Raw genomic sequence first — 17,948 nt, 5'->3', positions numbered from 1 at the left:
ATGATCGCATGTATGAGAAGCTCCTTCCTCGCTCGACTGCCGAGCAGCCCGAGAGGAGAAGGCCGCAAACGCACCGCGCCGCTCCGTCAGAGTCTAAGCCGATCCCCTCCCGTCAATCAGGAGCACGCCGCTCACCGCACTTCCCTCCTCCCGTCTCTTCTCAACTGCGCCTCCCCTCCCTGCTCGCCGCCACTTCAGCCTCCTTCCCTCCCCCGTTTGCCGTCACTCAGGGCAGGGGGACGGCCGAGGCCTGCTCGCCCCGCCAGTCAGGGAACGGCGGGCGCGGCCCTCCTTTTCCTGTGGCCGCTGGTTCCTGTGGTACGTCAGCGCTCTTCCCCGATCCCCAGCACAGATCCTCCTCCGGCCATGGCTCTGTGAGACAGCACATGGCGGCCGCAGCAGCCATGAGCACCCCCCCTACACTGCCCCCCATGACATAACGACGGAGCCGCCACCACCCCCACGGGATCAGTCCCCCAACAACACCCACCTCGCCTGCATCCACAGGAGCCTCCAGACCCAGGGGGCTTAATCTTCGGTCATTCTATTTTTGAACGGACTTTTCCCCGGCAGGATATTAGTTCACTCCCCGTAATCTCTGCCACCATGGGAGTCCAGGGTTTCCAGGATTACATCGAGAAGCACTGCCCCAGCGCCGTGGTGCCGGTGGAACTACAGAAGCTGGCCCGCGGCAGCCTGGTCGGGGGAGGCCGGCAGAGGCCTCCCCAGACCCCGCTGCGGCTGCTGGTGGATGCCGACAACTGCCTACACCGGCTCTACGGCGGCTTCTACACCGACTGGGTGAGCGGCGGCCAGTGGAACCACATGCTGGGCTACCTGGCGGCGCTAGCCCGCGCCTGCTTCCAGGGTAACATCGAGCTCTGCGTGCTCTTCAACGGCGCCCTGGAGAAGGGCCGCCTGCACGAGTGGGCCAAGCGGCAGGGCAACGAGCGACAGACGGCGCAGCAGATCGTCAGCCACCTGCAAAACAAGGGTACGCCGCCGCCCAAGGTCTGGTTCCTGCCGCCGGTCTGCATGGCGCACTGCATCCGCCTGGCGCTGCTGCGCTTCCACATCAAGGTAAGAGGAACTGCGGCCTGCCTGCTCTCCCAGCCCGGTTTAGCCTCCTTCCTGCACGTACCCGAGTGTTTAAACTGGCACCCCGTCTTTTCCCACGCTCTTGACTCTTTGCATCCCTGCCACCTGTCAGAACTGGCCTCCCCTCAACGACCCCCATCCCTACTTTCTGTAGCTCCTAGCACTTGTAATCCAGGCCTCCAAGTATGTCTCCCGTTCCGCCCCCGATCTGTCAACCGGCCTTTCCACAATGCAAGTTCCTCGCAGAGCCACCCCTTCGGTGTCCGACATTGCTCCCCCCGGTCTCTGCCTCTCAGGGCCTGCCTGGCCAGGGCCGCCATGATGAGTGCCGAAGTGCTGGCAGTAGCCACCTCCCTCCTGCTGACAGGGCTTCCTGCAGTCACGGCCTGCGCTGCAGCCTGCCCGGTGATGGTAAACATAGGAAGTTAATGAGCGGGAGGCCAGCTAGGAGGGCAGAGGCCACAGCTCAGCCTTTCGCCCGACCCTCCCATCTCTGCCCATAGAGCCAGGACCTCACGCCTCTCCCGACCCTCTCATGACCATCTTGCCTGCCACCTGTTGATGGCTGGTCAAACCCCCTGGGCACGACCAGTGTCGTTTCCATGTGATTATCACACAGTGTCCTCAAACTCCACCCCACGGCTTGTCACACACCGCCTAAATGCCACTCCATTAGCCCGCCGACTTTACCGTTTTCATATTCCGCCAGTAAAAACCCAAATATCGTAACGAGCTTATCTCCTCACTCTCATTTTGTACTCTACAAGCCATGCCTCTCAAAGCCAATCTTTCCTCACTTCAGCACCTCCGTTGTCCTTTAAAAAAACTCCCTAATTATCACGAACACCCTGATGTCTTCTGGAAGGCAGTGTTGTTACTTATGTGAAACTCACTGTAAAAGTTAAGATATCTAAATGTGTGTAAATAAATATGTTGTATATTTGTAATGTACAAAGTGCCCTTATAGTTAAGTGGCCACAGTTCATTATTATTTTGGTGCTATGTTAATCTAATTGGTGTAATGGAGGTAAACAATACTGCAGCACCTAGAATGGGTTTAGTTAACACAGTAAGTCCACAGGTTTAAACGACACCCTTGATGACCTGGATGGAGGTGATCACCCTATGGATACTGGCCTGCTCTATACTACTTTCAAAATACAGTTGGGTTTCTCGATTTTTTCCATTAACTTTGCTTGTTTCAAGGTATATCTGGCTGTAATGAGGATCTAATCTGCCTTTCTACACAAACTTAAAGGCTCATCGACAACGAAACGATTGAAAACAAATGCATGAACCAGTGATTTTGCCCAACTGTATTGATAATCAATTAGGAAAAAATAGAAAGTCCTTCACAAAACCCCATCCCATCGCTCCTCCTTAAGGCCATTTGCATACTGTTCCCGCAACTTTGTTGCAACTTTTGCGATGCTGTCCTACCGCCATCTTTTAATTAGTCAACATAGCAGCATTACCCCTAACCATGTTTCTTCCAGCTTGACTGGTTAACTATCACCTTGTAGAAAGCTGCTGTTGTACTCATTTCTCTTTTGTTCAGTCAAAGGCGTATCTCTTGCCTAACAGTTTTCTGTCTCCTCTAACTTTAATTATCGTTCCTTTCTGTTATAACCCTCCTTGTCTTACTTCTCGAATCATCCCGTACTTTTCTGCAATGTCTTCAGTTCACGGTCATATTTGGCTGCCTCACATCAGATTCCGCCTTCTGACATCTGTCTGTCACCATGCATTCTCTTTTTTCTGCACTGTCTAATTTTCTCTCCACGTGAATCTTACTTCCCTACTTGCCATCCCTTTATTTTGAATGCAGAGCATTACACTTTGATGTAATAGCTCTAAAAAGTGTACGTATTTTTCAGTCAGTCAAAAATAGTGATTATTTTGGCCATGCTCTTTAAATAACAGTAAAAGCAGTGTGCACAATATTAAATGATGCATATTTTTGTTAATTACACACTTGGGTCATTAGCTGGTAGAGAAAACAACTGTAAGAATTATTTTTTGGCTCCATTTTTGATGTGGATAGAAAATGAGAGTAAAGTCAACCCTGTGTTACTCACAGGTAAGCAAGAACGCCTGGATTGAAAATGTGGATATGGTGCACAAGTCTGGGTCATTTAGAGTATATGAATAATACATACCTCTGTTTAAACCTCGCAAACATTTTGTATTTTTCATATGCATTTATTTTGCGCAGGCATGCTCATGCAGCACAGGTTGTGCCGTTTTGTAATGGCCCGCATTATGTGCACGAAATGTTTAATTATTGTGCATTGTAAATACGACAGACGTTTTTATGGGCTGCCTTGCGAGTTGTCTATTTTCTTTACTTGAAGCCACATAAAGTCATTTCTTGTCAAAATAAATGTAGTCGGACAAGCAAGCACATGATGAGTATTCAGTTACTTTAATATTGAATTTAGAGCGACCTTTGGTTCTGACATTAGTGGGAGTTTTAATGCGTTAGCGAGCTTTTGTCTTAATCTGGCGCAAATGCTAACTCTGAGGGAAGCAAAATGTCCCCATGAATGGTCGTAAATCAGCGGTTTGCTAGATCACCTTGGAATGTATGCTCGGTAATAAATGTAGCTTTAAAATATAACACATTTGAATTTTGTAAAATGTATTCTTCATAGTTTGTACCAATAGATGCTGACGCGCACCTTTTGAGGTAAAAGTGAATTCTCTATTTTGTTACTCATGCATGCAATATGTGAAAAAGTTAATGTCTGTTGCCTGTGTATGGAGCCTTTAGAAGCACTACGCCGATGAATATTTGACATTGTTGCGTACAGTTCAAACAGTTGTTTTGCTTGCCCTCCCACCCGCTTTCTTTGCCTTCGAGTGTCTTTAAAACGAACGCGACCCCTGCACATCTGTTTTGTGATATGTGAGGGGAAATTCGAAGGAGGTTCGTCAAAGGATAACGAATCCTAGGGATGGGTATGGGGATGTGTATATATATTATGCATGCCACTAGACCGGTAGGCAGACGGTTTTTAGTGGTTGGTCCTGCTTTGCATTTGTGTCATGCCACCAATTCGATTGGTTTCACGGCAACCCTGCACCAAGGGCTGAGAATAGGCGTGTCGTCTATGTGAGAAGTGGGAACCCGTTTTTACCACGATTGGAAGTTGGCTCGTACAATATTGTTTTTTCCTCGCTGTAATGTTCAAATGGGTAAAGATATTTAACTTTGCACACTTTTTAATTTATTTTTTATTGCTTGTGTTATCTGCTTAGGTTAGTTTTTCTTGTCTAGTGGAGGTGTAGTAGATAACGATGTAGAGGTAATATTTCCGCGTTCTTTTTATTTTTTCCATTCCACACTACCAGCACATTGTTGAACATAGCCTTCTTAGAGAAAATTGTCCCAAAACTTTTTGCTTGTTCCTCCTAGTCTTTGCTGATTCTGCTTGCCTAACCTTAGGAATCTGGGCTCCTTTTCACTGTAGTGTAGCGGGAAGGTGCATGTGCCTGCATTGGGCTGGGTGTACGTAGTCTATGGGTTGAGGTGCCATACCTCCTTGCATCCTGTAAACAGGTACACCACATACCTGGGGCAGGTGCAGCACTGGCTTGGCAGTTCGGGCTGGACTGTTCCCATGGGGCACAGGGTCAAGACTGATTTGCATATGGCTGGGTTCAAACTGGAATGGCATGGTGAGCAAAAAAACGATGGATTTAGGCCCAGATCTCTGCACTGGGGTGAATGTATGACATTGTTCTGCATTCTGTCCATCAATTGTTGTTTTTTGTAGTAGTGGGACATAGCACTGAGTGTGCCACCCACCGGATATCATGTCAACCGTGTACTGGGGAACCTAGGCAGGGGCGCAATGGTAGACCATTACGCCTCAGCCAACCCTGAGTGGGTCATCCCACACCATGAGGGTACCCCCCCCCCCCCCAGGGAAGTCTTGACAGGCATCGAGGGGGCAGTAAGCTGAAGGCTAGGCGGATCCATTTGAATGTTCCCTGGCCAGGTAGAGAAGAAACACTCCCACCCCCCAAAATGGGTCTTCCCCTTCCTTGGAGTTAGGCTCTTCCCCATGGATACACATGCCCTTCCTATCCGTATTGGGAGGTGATGCTGATTCAATATTCTGAAACATGTATTTGCAGACTGGCTGGTGCACACTGCCGTCTATCAGGAGTAAACTCATGAGCAGCATATTGTAGGCTGCCGTCTGTGCGCACCCGCATCTATGGTGCCCGTAAAGGCATGTGCCGCCTGCCATCGCAGGCTTGTGCGTTAGCACGGACACGCATATTAGTTAAACCCGTGTCCTGTCTGTTTATGTGAGAGAGAGAGAGAGCGAGAACTGTTTATTTAGACCGTAGTCTTTAAACACAAAAGATCTCATAAACAAAATACAACCATACAATTCCTTAAAACTATCTTAGCTTAGTACATGTTAAAAGGTCCGATATCCACCTTCTCTCCCAATAGTATCAACGTTTTCAATATAATATACGCAAATTAAATAATTAAAATAGCATAAAATTCATTGAACAGCGGTACCAGTAATACTCTTAATTTAAAAGGGGTACATTATCCACATCCTTTACCCAGTAGCAGCAGTAATTTAAAACAGTTGGATCCATAAAATGTTCGTTAGGCTAAGATATTTATATACTCAAATAGGGGGATTTTTAAAGATAAATAAAATTTCTAACCTCGCTTGAGTTTATCCTGTACAAAACTATTTATGCTTTTCATGTAGTTTCCTAGTGCAACAGCGAGACATGTCATTTCTGTCAGTAAAACAATGGCTTGGGCTCGTGACCTTATTCCATATTTTAAAAATACTGGGCGTAAAAACAATTTTCTCAAATCGAAAACCGCTTTCCCTCCATTAGCCATGGGTTAATGCCGATTAATACTCTTAGGATTTCGCACCTAAGCCCATGGTTAGGCAGAGTTTCCAAATACAGATACCATGCAGCATTTACCCAGGAGTTTATTATACCTTGAACTGATTTTTTTCTTACTCTGGTACTCCAGATCGTGCTTCCTTGACTGCTCCATGCCTTGGTACCTGAGTGATCTCTTGGTAAAGTCTACATCCAGGGGGTGCTGTATTAAACTCATGTTTAAACTCTGCTATTACCTGGATTTTCCTTGTGTCCAGTCTGCTGTGCAAAACTGCAACGCAGGTCTGTGTGCGCAGTAGCGCACATTTGCCCAGGTGGTATACCTATTCATGTTTTTACTACCTATGAGGCCTGCACTTCACATACGTTAACATGGGGACGTGGGTGACATTGCTCCACACTGCAATAGTGGATTGCAGTGGAGCAGCCTCATGATGTTTTCTATCAGTGGATTCGCAGTGCCAAACCCTTTCCATTGGTAAAGGGAGTTTGGCATAACTCGCTTAGAAACGCCCCATATAGAATATGGATATTTATATGCTCCAAGATTTTTGGGGACCATGGTGCCTGGCTTCAGGTGATAGCAATCACTAGAAGAACTCCACAAAGTGTGGAGGGGGGGAACAGGAGGCACGGGGTACTAGGAGCTAGCGGCCTCCAATACTACTATTGACCACAAGAAGCTGCTCCTAGTGTGATGTGACCTTACTACAGTTGTGAGTAAAGTGTGGACATCTCACAAAAAGTGACGGACTGGCCTCACACACCACCTGGTGTCATGCTTCATCATCGGCCAGTCCTCGCCCTCCAAAACCTTCGTTTGATGGAGGGCGGGCATACACCTGGAGACAGGGATGCACTTCTAAACTAAAGAGTGGGGGCCCATGGGGTAGAACGTGAAGTTAAAAATCATTATAGTTACTAAAAAATATTTTTAATGTGATCAGTAACTATATGATGCTAAAAACAAATAGCGGCAGGTGGGGTATTTTAGGTGTCCCCTAGCCGTCTAGTGTTAGGTCGACATGTTTCTGCCTTCTTGGCCCGAGCGGGTCCAGGGCATTCATCAGGACCTAGGTTTACAAGAACACACTAGGAGCAGCTTCTTGTGGTCAATGGCTTCAGGTGATGCCAGGGGTCGGGGAGAGCTAATTTGTGCATTCCCAGTGTGACAGCCATAAAGCATGGCCATCTCACTGGAATGGCAGACTTCTGCCATTTGAGGGCTGAATGGGATAGATTGAAGATAGATGTTTTGACACTTCATCTGTAAGGGCCGGATCAGGCCCCCACTAAAGATTACAGTCTGCATTCTATGGTGCCATGGCATACAGGCCTACAATTTAGAGGAGACATCTGTGGTTTAAAGGGAAACCCCCTAAACCACCCCGAACTGCAAAGACGCAAAACATTATACCTATTGGTGCCATCCTTCAGCAGAGGGGGAGATACGCTTGTGGGGATGTGGGACTGGAAATCCCGGACTATGTGGTGCACATTGCCAGAGGACTCTGTTGTGCACATGAAGGATAACTGACCGACTAGTGACTGGCCTGGGCCGAGGACCTGCTAAAATGTGGCTCCCTGAAGTGTGATCTCTAAAGGGCACGATCACATACCTTCTGGTCTCCTGGAGATCTCAGTAACATCAAAGATCTTCTGCGAGGGATCTACACCATCTACCTGTGCAATCCGGAGAGCAGTGCCCTCTCAAATGCCCACCTCGGCTACTGAATCCCAACTGGTAGTGCGGTGTGAGCGTCTAATTAAAACTTGTGTCTGGAGACTGGATTGCCTAGTGTGGAGCCACAGAATACCTGCCTGCATCTAAGGCGTATGGTTCCTGCACTGTGGTTATCCTGACCATAAATGTCTAGTTGGTGGTGACCGGATTCACCCATTGTGGGACCCCATGTGGCCCATTTCGTAGATCGTGCTACATCTCTCCCTTGCGACACTCAGACTACATGCTCATTGCGTGCTGTGTCCGATTCACTGGGTGCAAGCATTGGAGGTGTGGATGTACCCATAGTAGTGCCTCATTCTACCTCATGTGGCTCTGCTGAAATTGCACCTGCGTGCGTGACCTGACTGGTGGGTTGCAGCCTGTATCATCATGCACCAGATGTTGTGCCTCATATCCAGGGAGGTACGGAATTGCATCTCTTCGCTGTTTGTAACAGGAAGTGCCTGGTGCAACCCATCTCAGCGTATAACTGTCGTTGTGCCGCATGTCCAGGGAGGTGCGGAATTTGCAACTCGTGTTTGAAAACTGAAGTGTCTGGTGCGACTCATACTAACACGCATAAGGTGCTGTGCCCGGATTGCCTGTGTACGACTTGTATCAGCGTTTACTGATTGGGGCTCCTCATCCTATCGAGAGGCTCCTCTATGTTACTCCCCCATTCATCGGTTGTTCCCTTGTTGATCCTCATCGCTGCAGACCAACTGCCCTCTCCTCACCTGGCCCCTCTCGACGACATCTTGTTGCTAGGTAGTAACAAGAGGATTAACTAGGTTGAAGCAACACTTCTGAGATAGATAGTTTAGAGGTGGTTCAAGAGACCTTTGTGTTTTGAGACCTGTGGATGAAGTTCTGAGTGGCTGCTATCCTTCCCTTGTTTACGTCTACTGCCTAATTAAAACTGCTACAAATTTCTCACCTGCTTCCCAACGACCCAGACTTCGGAAGCCTGCAGCCTGGTAACCAGGAAGTGGGGTTAGTTATATTGCATCAAGTGGTATAGGACAATTGGGGTGAACTTGTGGGTGGAGGGAGGTTTTGGCCAAGGAGTCTGCAGAGGGTGAACCACTGACCTACCTGCTGGGTACCAGTGGCACCGCATTAGGGTGTTGAGTGCCTATGTGTGAGAGCGTTCAGTACGGATTAGCTACCTGTTGCACTGCATAGGGGGGGGGTGGAGTGAGTGAGTGGGGTGATTGTGTGCGGACCACCTGCCATTCACGACACTGGCCAGCGATGCCACTTCATATGTTGATTGCGTGCCAAAAAAGCATAATACATTTGACATTGGGCATGTGGTGCCGGCCTGCGGTGCTGCTTAAAAGTGTTCTATTTTCGTGTATGTACATATTGTTGATATCGTGCATAGCATAAGGGTGCTCTCTCTCAATTGGGGGAGAAGGGGTGTGCGGTTAGATTAGGAATTGTCCACAGAGTATATACTAGTGATATCGTAACAATACAAGAGGGCTTAGTCCTGCTAGTAATATTTCCAAATGTGTTTTATGCCCAAAAGTATATGATGCTAATGTTACAAGGATTGATTATGTGTGTTGAATATAAACGTTTTTTACATACATCCTGTGCGAAGTCTTTTTTGTGATGCTTGGAGTATTTCTCGTGTGTGGATACTGCGCCTTTACTTTACACATTGCCTCTGATATAAGCCTGAGTGCTCAGTGCCATGCTAACCAAAAGTGAGCACAGGTTTTACAGTAAGTGTAATCATCTGCCCTTGAGGGAAGCAGTACCATCCTCCTGGCTGGGGGCATCCCTTCAGCCAACCAGACACTGCTCGTTCCAACACACATCGTATACAATAAAGCCATAACCGGATTTTCCTGACCGCTAACATCATTTACAGAAAGCTGCAAAGTGAATCTACATTATTGTGTCAGAGTTGAAAGCTTTTATCTTCTCCCTTCTACTCGTAGAACTTTGAACCTAGCTATACATTAATTATGGCACGTGAAATAAGCATAGTTACATTTCGCAAGCGATGAGTAACTTTAGAGTTGGTGGCTTCCTGTAGTAATGCGTGTTTTTTAATATTTTTTTTTAAAGAAAGTTGTCAGCTGCTTCACGAAATAGATCTTTTAGTTTTCTTTCTACCCCCAGTGTTCTGCCAACTGTGTGATGTCACTTCAACCCTGCTTGTGATTGGAGTGTTGGCCTCTAAATCGATGGGTCGATGTGGCTGTGCTTGTGATTGGTCGTTCAGAATGACAATACACACACATTCAGTGTTCCTGCTGATTGTTAATTGTGTGAATGCTTGATCTGTATGCGTTTGGCCTGGATTGTATTTTTCTGCATTTGAGATTGAGCAGATGCGACACTGCGTGTAGCTTGCAACTATAAATAAATCAAAACAAGAAAGACATGAAGGCCCCATCGAGTAAGTTAGCTACTTAATTGACAAGCTGACAGCAAAGGATACCTTTTTTATTAACGTATTTGCAAAAAAAATTAGAACTGCCTACTGGATTCATATAAAGATGCAACAAAGCCTACTTGCTGTGTGACCGTTTTCATTTACTTGCGTTCTGGCTCCCCTGAGAATTGTATGGGGGTGTGGGCGGGTAGGTATTCGTATGAATTAGCACATCTCATTTTTAAAGGTAGCTTTCTTACTTGACAGTTTTTTGGATCTTCCCTTGTTTTTAAATGAAGAGGCTTGTTTTGAAGAAGAGGACAAAGGCAGACCCCTTTCTCGGGCAGTTTGTCCCTCTGTGTTTCCTCCATCATGGTGCAGAAAGTAGTCTTTGCTCTGTTGTTCAAACACATTGAGAAATCTAATTTTCTTGTCCAGTGATTTTTTTTTTTTTTTTTTTTTTCTTTCTCCATTTGTTGAAATAGTTGAACTACAACTCGTTTTATATAACCTATCAGTTTTATTTTTATTATTTACATTTCAGTCAAGGTTCTAAAGTGAAATGCACCAAATAAAAAAATTCTACTCTTAACTTTGCTGTGAAATTTAAGCTAAAGTTTGATGGTGCACAGTCACTTTTACTTAACAAATATGCAGAGTAGTAATTAACTTAATCTGTACTCATAATGATAAAGGATGAAAAAAGCGATATTGACGTGAAATACTGGTAATGGGTGGGCAGCATTAAGACACGGTCTGGACGAAATTACATTTTGCAAACAAAACACAATGCAAAATAATTTTGGTCTTTAATTGGCTGGGGGCACTGGGTCGCACAAAGCAGCTGAAGATCATGTCATATCTTATGATACATGGACGTCACATATGGGTGATCTTTATACCACCAGTTTTACATGCTTGATCTATCGAATCGCTCTAATGCTGATTTTTTTAATTGCCTGAAAGGAAATGGAAGCATTGATTAAGAAATCCCGATCTTCAAAAACAGCTTGCCCGAATGGGATACAGACTGATGTGTTAAAAGCCGACCCTAATTTTTCAAGTGCACTCTTTCACTTCCTATTTATACGGGTCCTAGAATCAGGTAGCAGTCTATCTTTGGGGAAAGGGACCGTATTACATCCTGTATATTTAAAAAAAAAAAAAAAGTCATTGAAGAAGAATCCAAAAGTTATAGCCTCATTTCTCTTCTTGATGCTAAAGGAAAACTCTTTGCAAATACGTATCAGATAATCTTTATCTTTGGGCTACCAACTAGAAATTAATATCATTGAGTCAAAATGGGTTTACATTCGACAGCAAAGAATTACAATATTATAGCCCTTAAAATTTTACTGAACAAAGTTTTAGGAAGGAACCCTGCTCTATATGCATGTTATATCGACTGTTCTCCTGCATTTGATAAAGTAAGCCGAAAACAAACTCAAGGAGAAACTATCAAATTGGGGAGTTAGTCAGACAGTATTGTAATTTTTGATATCTCTGCATAATAAAACTTGTCTTCAAATTAAACTAGCAAGGAGGGCTTTGCCAGTTACGCTTGCAACCACAAATGGCATAAAGTGGGTCTGTAATTAAGGCTCTCTACTTTTTTCTCTGTACATAGCAGATTTTTTCATCATTTATAAATTGCACTGAAGGCCTGTCTACAAAGTTAGGAGGTAAACCAATTAGCTGTCTGACCTATGCAGATCTCTTTATCTTCTTGTTGTCTTGCATCCAGTTTTTATCTACATTTATCCAATCTCTATGAATTCAACCATGAAAATGAGTTAAACATTAATCAATGGAAGATAAAAATCATGTCATTTGGCAAGACTAAAAGTTGATGACCATATTTTAGAATTCAAAAGCTATAGCTGCTTAGGTGTACCAGTGGTTGATAATTTATCATGATGAAATCGCATCTCAAATATGAAAGATAAAGCCCACGTTATTGCGCAATTAGTCGAGATTTTCCAATGTCTATGGAGGCCGAGCGAATTGTCAGTCCTGTAAGGCAGTAAGTACTCTATTTGTTTCAATTGCCTTGCGGGAAAAGATAACAAATGAACTGAATAAAATTTATGTAAAAATAATCAGATTTTGACGGAATCTTCGTTCATCTACTCAGCTCAGCAAATTATGGCTCAAACTATTATTTACCTATAACTGCAAGATGTACGGGCGCAGTGTTAAATTGTGTGTGATTGGATTGCAGCAGATGAACTCTTTAAGATTCTTGATATAAGAAATTAACAAATATAAATGGCTATACCACTTAATTGAGCCTTGCTGCTGCAACTACGGTCGTTGCTGAGAATAATCTGCTGCTACTGTTGGTCCTTACAAAGTTGTCTTGACCGGAGCTCAAGGTCCTAATAAGACGCATTATGAAAAATAATTGTTGACTAGTGGGCCGTATAACTTTAGAGAAGTATAAGCACTGGCATTCTACATTATAATGATATACATGTTTTAAAACAGGAATACATAGCCTGTCCTTTAGAGCCTGGATGTAAAATTACATACTTGAGATTTCGTCTTATGTTAGTTCCAATATCTCAATTTGAAGTCTTTTGGAATCCATTCTGTTCACTTTTGGAGACATGCACTCCCTTTGATTATAAGAATGAATCAATTGAGCATATCATTTGTCTGTCCTGCACTATTGGACCCTAGGAAAAAATATTTGAAGCCGGCTTCTAATAATGATAATTGCAGCACTATTAAGGAAGCTATTATGTACTGTTTTTCTGCAAATTATGTATGTATCTAAGCTTGTGTTCTTAATTTTTGTATTGTATATTTTATTTATAGAAAATGTATTTACTTACAGGTAACTTAATGTAAGTCCAGTTTTTTTGGCTGTTGACTTGAAAACAGTTTTCAGTATATTACATGACAAAATGCTTAGGCACAGGACACTTTTATGTAATAATGGTGGTCCTCAAGCAGGTACACATTTCATTAGGGCCCTCATTTCTCATGTTCTATCAAGTTTGCATCTGGCACAAACTGGAGATTGTGCTTAATTTGAAATAACAAGTTTTGCAGCGTCTACTGCGCATCCGAACATTTCACCACTCGCATTCTGCTGTGAAAAACCATGCAGACTATAAATGGGGAAAACTTATCAGAAAGATCAATCAAACAATCACTCAGGCGTTTATTAAGCGAGCTACTCACCCGTGAGGGTCTCAAGGCGCTGAGGGGGCCGGGGGGGGGAGGGTGTCGCAGATCCGTTAGCCGAAGAGCCAGGTCTTGAGGGCCTTCCTGAAGGTGTTCAAGGAGGGGCGTGTCTGATGTCTGCCGGGAGCTCCTTCCAGGTTTTGGCCGCAATGTGGGAGAAGGATCTTCCACCCGCTCTAGCTCTGTGGATGCGCGGGGTTTCAGCCAGTGCGAGGTTGGAAGATGGGAGGTTTCTTTTGGGTAGGTGGAAGTTGATTGTCGTTGAGGTATTTGGGTCCGGTGTTGTGTAGGCATTTGTAGGCGTGGGTGAGGATTTTGAAGGTGACTCTTTTAATCACTGGGAGCCAGTGGAGCGTTCAAATGTGTTGGCTGATGTGTTCGGGCCGGGGGATGCCGAGGACGAGTCGGGCGGCGCTTTTCTGTATCGTCTGGAGTTTTCAGAGTAGGGACTTAATTATGCTGGCATATAGTGCGTTTCCATAGTCCAGTCTGCTGGTGATTAGTGCGTGGGTGACTGTCTTCCTTGACGCCTGGGGTAGCCATTTGAAGGGCTTGCGGAAGATCGTCCGTTTTTTCCCCCCCCTTCTTTTTGTTCCCCACCCCTACATTTTTTCCCCGCCCCCAAACTAGAAGAAATATTTCCCCAGTATGTCTTCAATATGACTGACTGAGACACATCAACATTTTATTGTTTAGACCCAGAGAAGAACAACGTTTTGTGTGTATATTTTTATGATCTCATTATGGGCTTGCAAATGTTTTCTTTCAGACAGCTGTGTATGCAAATAGTGTCCCACCATAGAAGCGTGTGAAATTAATTAATAGTTTTACATTGATTTCCTGGAAAAGCTCCCTATAATGTGGGATGCCATGTCACCTTGCTCTGCTATAGGTAACTCCATGCGCACAAGTACTGGTTACTAGTGGTCTCACCCACTCTTGGTCACCAAGTGGTGACTGTAACTCCTCTGGCAGGTCTGTTGTCCCACAAATGCCTCTTCCTAAGTGTATAGCTGGCATCAAAGGGTGTAATTAACATGTCCAGTTACTCTTACTACTCAGAGGCCTGGCCTTGCCATCAGCCTTGGGGGGGGGGTGGCTTGGGAAATCTTGCCTCGTGTGCACCAGGAAAACCTTTGGTAATTGGGTTTACAAATCCTGATACCGTAGGTGGTTCTTCCTTTCAAGCAGTAAACTGCTAAATAGGGATGGGCTAGTGCATCAGCGAACTACTTAACCCTTTAGTACTGATGTTCACGAGGGCAGTATTATCTTAAAAAGGCCACTTGGAATGAGACACCTTTGTCTCCCGCTGTGCCATCATGGATGTAAGGGCACCCATCGCTCAGAGCCAAGAGCAGTCTGAAAAGCAGGGTAGTAAGTTGCTTAGTATAGACAGAGGATTTAAGATGCAAAATGCACAACGTTTGTGACTCTCCCGGCAAGCAAGTAATTATCTAGCTCCCGTTTCCTAGCTTCCAGTTCATTCACTTTAGGTTGTAGACTTGCTTAAATATGTTGAAATCAACAGGAGAGGGAGGGAGAAATTAGGAACACTCTCAGTCCCCCAAGGTAAATCTAATCATATCAACAGAAGAGTATGCCTTGCAAACAATGAATGTAGAGCATGACAGAAGAATCCGAGTTGGATCTTTATAAAGCCCTCACTCACCAACCTGTTTGGTGACATGCTTCATCATTGGGCCCCACCAGGAGAGGCCGAGTGCCACCCTGGTGTGCTACGACGCCAGAACTACTGCGGAGCTGGTTATTTGTGTGTGGTGAATAGTGAAGGAGTGAATGTTAAAAGTATCACAATTGTGTCAAAATTCTTTTTATTAGTAGCCAATCGGACACACTAAAAACAAGGTGGAGGACGAAACACTGAATAAATTGTTCAGCAGAGTCCACTTAAGAGGTGGTCAACATGTTTCTGCCTATGTGTTTGTGATTTAAACGGGCATTCTTCAGGACTAATAAGTGTAGCCCGCGGCGGTATGGGCGCGCTAAGGCCCACCTTGACCTGAGGTGCTAAGTGTGAAAAAAAGGTAAAAAGTGTAAAAATCATCTGTATACACGTGTCACCTGGTATCCCTCATGCGTGGGAGAAACAGAGTTTATTCTGGTTGGACATAACAAACACAGACACATAAGAAAGAAGACAAAGATAGTCGTTAGCCGTAATTCAATCCGCAAATCACAGATGAAAATACAAATATTGATGCTCTACGCAGTGCACATATGCCGTAACACTTAACAGTACGTGCTGCTTATCAGGAACAATGTGCACTACAGGTGGTCAAACAAAAATCAATTCAGTGTAAGAAACTCACAGAAAGAGTCAAGAAATATGCCCATTGTGAGTAGTATTGATAAGCAAAAACTTATGTGAGAAACACTAAGCGTAAAGCTTTATAAGTTTAGCGCATTTGGGCACTAAGTATTAATAAAAATAAGGAAGAAGGAATTCACATAAGATGCAGTCACTAACTACATCATGGTTCTCGGGAGGGGGGTGGTAGCAACAATGGCACACCCTAAGGGTTTGAAAGAAAGAGAGAGAAAAGAGCGCGGTTATTAAAGGAAGAACCAAAATTCCGCGTTACTTATCTGGGCGGAGGAGGAGGACTCACGCCTTCAGTGCTTGACACCCGCTTAGTGCCTGCAATTACCCTCTTGAACCGGACCCCAATCACAGGGTAACGGGGAAAGCGGCTTCTGTTTTATGCTGAGTTACCGGATGCTGCCAGATGGGCGGAGTCACATCACGAGTGACGTGGGTACCAATGGTGACTGGGTACGTTAACCAATCCCGAATCAGATTGCTCGAAACGACATCCCTGGACCAATCGGAGAGTTAGTATCAAAAGAGTGGTTGCAAGGGAAACAACGCGCTCGTTGTAAGCGCTGTCATAACAAAATAAATGTGGAAGGGGTAGATTGACATCAGAACAGGATACAACTGTAATCAATCATTACGGGGGGTCAAAAGAGCAAGTGTGTACTGCTGAGTATCTTTGTAGATGATACTACAAAACGACTAGATGATACTACAAAACAAGTAGAGTCCCCAATGAGGCCGACAGTTATGGCAACCTGGAGTGGGTAGACCACAATAAGAGAGATCACAGTAAGGTGAATATGGTTGTCAGAAAAAATGTGTTTGACATCAGAAACTGATACAAATTTATTCAATCATTATGGGGGGACAAAAGAGCAGGTGTGTACTGCTGAGTATCTTTGTAGATGATACTTCAAATGAGTGAAGTCCCCAATGGGGCCAACAGTTATGGCAACTTGGGGTTGCCATAACATAACTCCGCTTAAAACAGAAGCCGCTTTCCCCGTTACACTGTCATTGGGGTCCGGTTCAAGAGGGTACTTGCAGGCACTAAGCGGGTGTCAAGTACTGAAGGCGTGAGTCCTCCTCCTCCGCCTGACCAGATAAGTAACGCAGCATTTTGGTTCTTCTTTTAATAACCGCGCTCTTTTCTCTCTCTTTCTTTCAAACCCTTAGGGTGTGCCATTGTTGCTACCACCCTCCTCCCGAGACCCATGATGTAGTTAGTGACTGCATCGTATGTGAGATTCCTTCTTCCTTATTTTTATTAATACTTAGTGCCCAAATGCGTTATACTTATAAAGCTTTACGCTTAGTGTTTCTCACATAAGCTTTTGCTTATCGATACTACTCACGATGGGCATATTTCTTGACTCTCTCTGTGAGTTTCTTACACTGAATTGATTTCTTTTTGACCACCTGTAGTGCACATTGTTCCTGATAAGCAGCACGTACTGTTAAGTGTTACTGCTTATGTGCACTGCGTAGAGCATCAATATTTGTATTTTCATCTGTGATTTGCGGATTGAATTACGGCTAACGACTGTTTGTCTTCTTTCTTATGTGTGTCTGTGTTTGTTATGTCCAACCAGAATAAACTCCGTTCCTCCCACGCATGAGGGATACCAGGTGACGCGTGTATACAGATTTTTACACTTTTTACCTTTTTTTCACACTTAGCACCTCAGGTCAGGGTGGGCCTTAGCGCGCCCATACCGCCGGGGTCTACACTTATTGGTCTTGAAGAATGCCCGTTTAAATTATAAACACATAGGCAGAAACATGTTGACCACCTCTTAAGTGGACTCCGCTGAACAATTTATTCAGCGTTTCGTCCTCCACCTTGTTTTTAGTGTGTCCGATTGGCTACTAATACATTTTTTTTGACACAATCGTGATACTTTTAACATTCACTCCTTCACTATTCACCACACACGAATAGTAGTTCTGGCGTTGTAGCACACCAGGGTGGCACTCAGCCTCTCCTGGAGGGGCCCAATGATGAAGCATGTCACCAACCAGGTTGGTGAGTGAGGGCTTTATAAAGATCCAACTCGGATTCTTCTGTCATGCTCTACATTCATTGTTTGCAAGGCATACTCTTCTGCTGATATGACTTGCCTAAATATACTGCTCAGGCTAAAATAACAATGGACCATACTAGTCGAGGGCAGTCGTTTGATGGATATGCATTTGCATCAATATGTGCTTGACCCAGCTTTATAGTGTTATATACTCTGCACTATGACATGAACGAAACTAGTGAATATCTGGCCACCTCCATAAGCACCACAAGTCCAATT

The 17,948-nt window shown here is 44.7% G+C and overlaps 1 protein-coding gene across 2 annotated transcripts in view; it reads left to right on the top strand.

Annotated features, from left to right (window-relative positions):
• The first annotated feature begins 221 nt into the window (after positions 1-221).
• FAM120A (family with sequence similarity 120 member A) overlaps positions 222-17,948 on the top strand; it is a 439,339-nt gene continuing 421,612 nt past the window's right edge. The window contains exon 1 of one of the 2 annotated variants that reach the window (XM_085624582.1): positions 222-1,080. In XM_085624582.1, coding sequence (XP_085480708.1) covers positions 607-1,080 — 474 coding nt within the window. In that variant the 5' untranslated portion in view covers positions 222-606. The remainder of the gene's footprint in view (positions 1,081-17,948) is intronic. The other variant, XM_085624581.1, reaches the window with a different exon arrangement.

The sequence above is a fragment of the Triturus cristatus genome, chromosome 9 (assembly GCF_964204655.1).
Source record: "Triturus cristatus chromosome 9, aTriCri1.1, whole genome shotgun sequence".
Taxonomy (NCBI): domain Eukaryota; kingdom Metazoa; phylum Chordata; class Amphibia; order Caudata; family Salamandridae; genus Triturus; species Triturus cristatus.
Note: the sequence above shows the minus strand (reverse complement) of the source record. Positions and strands in the feature narration are given on the sequence as shown.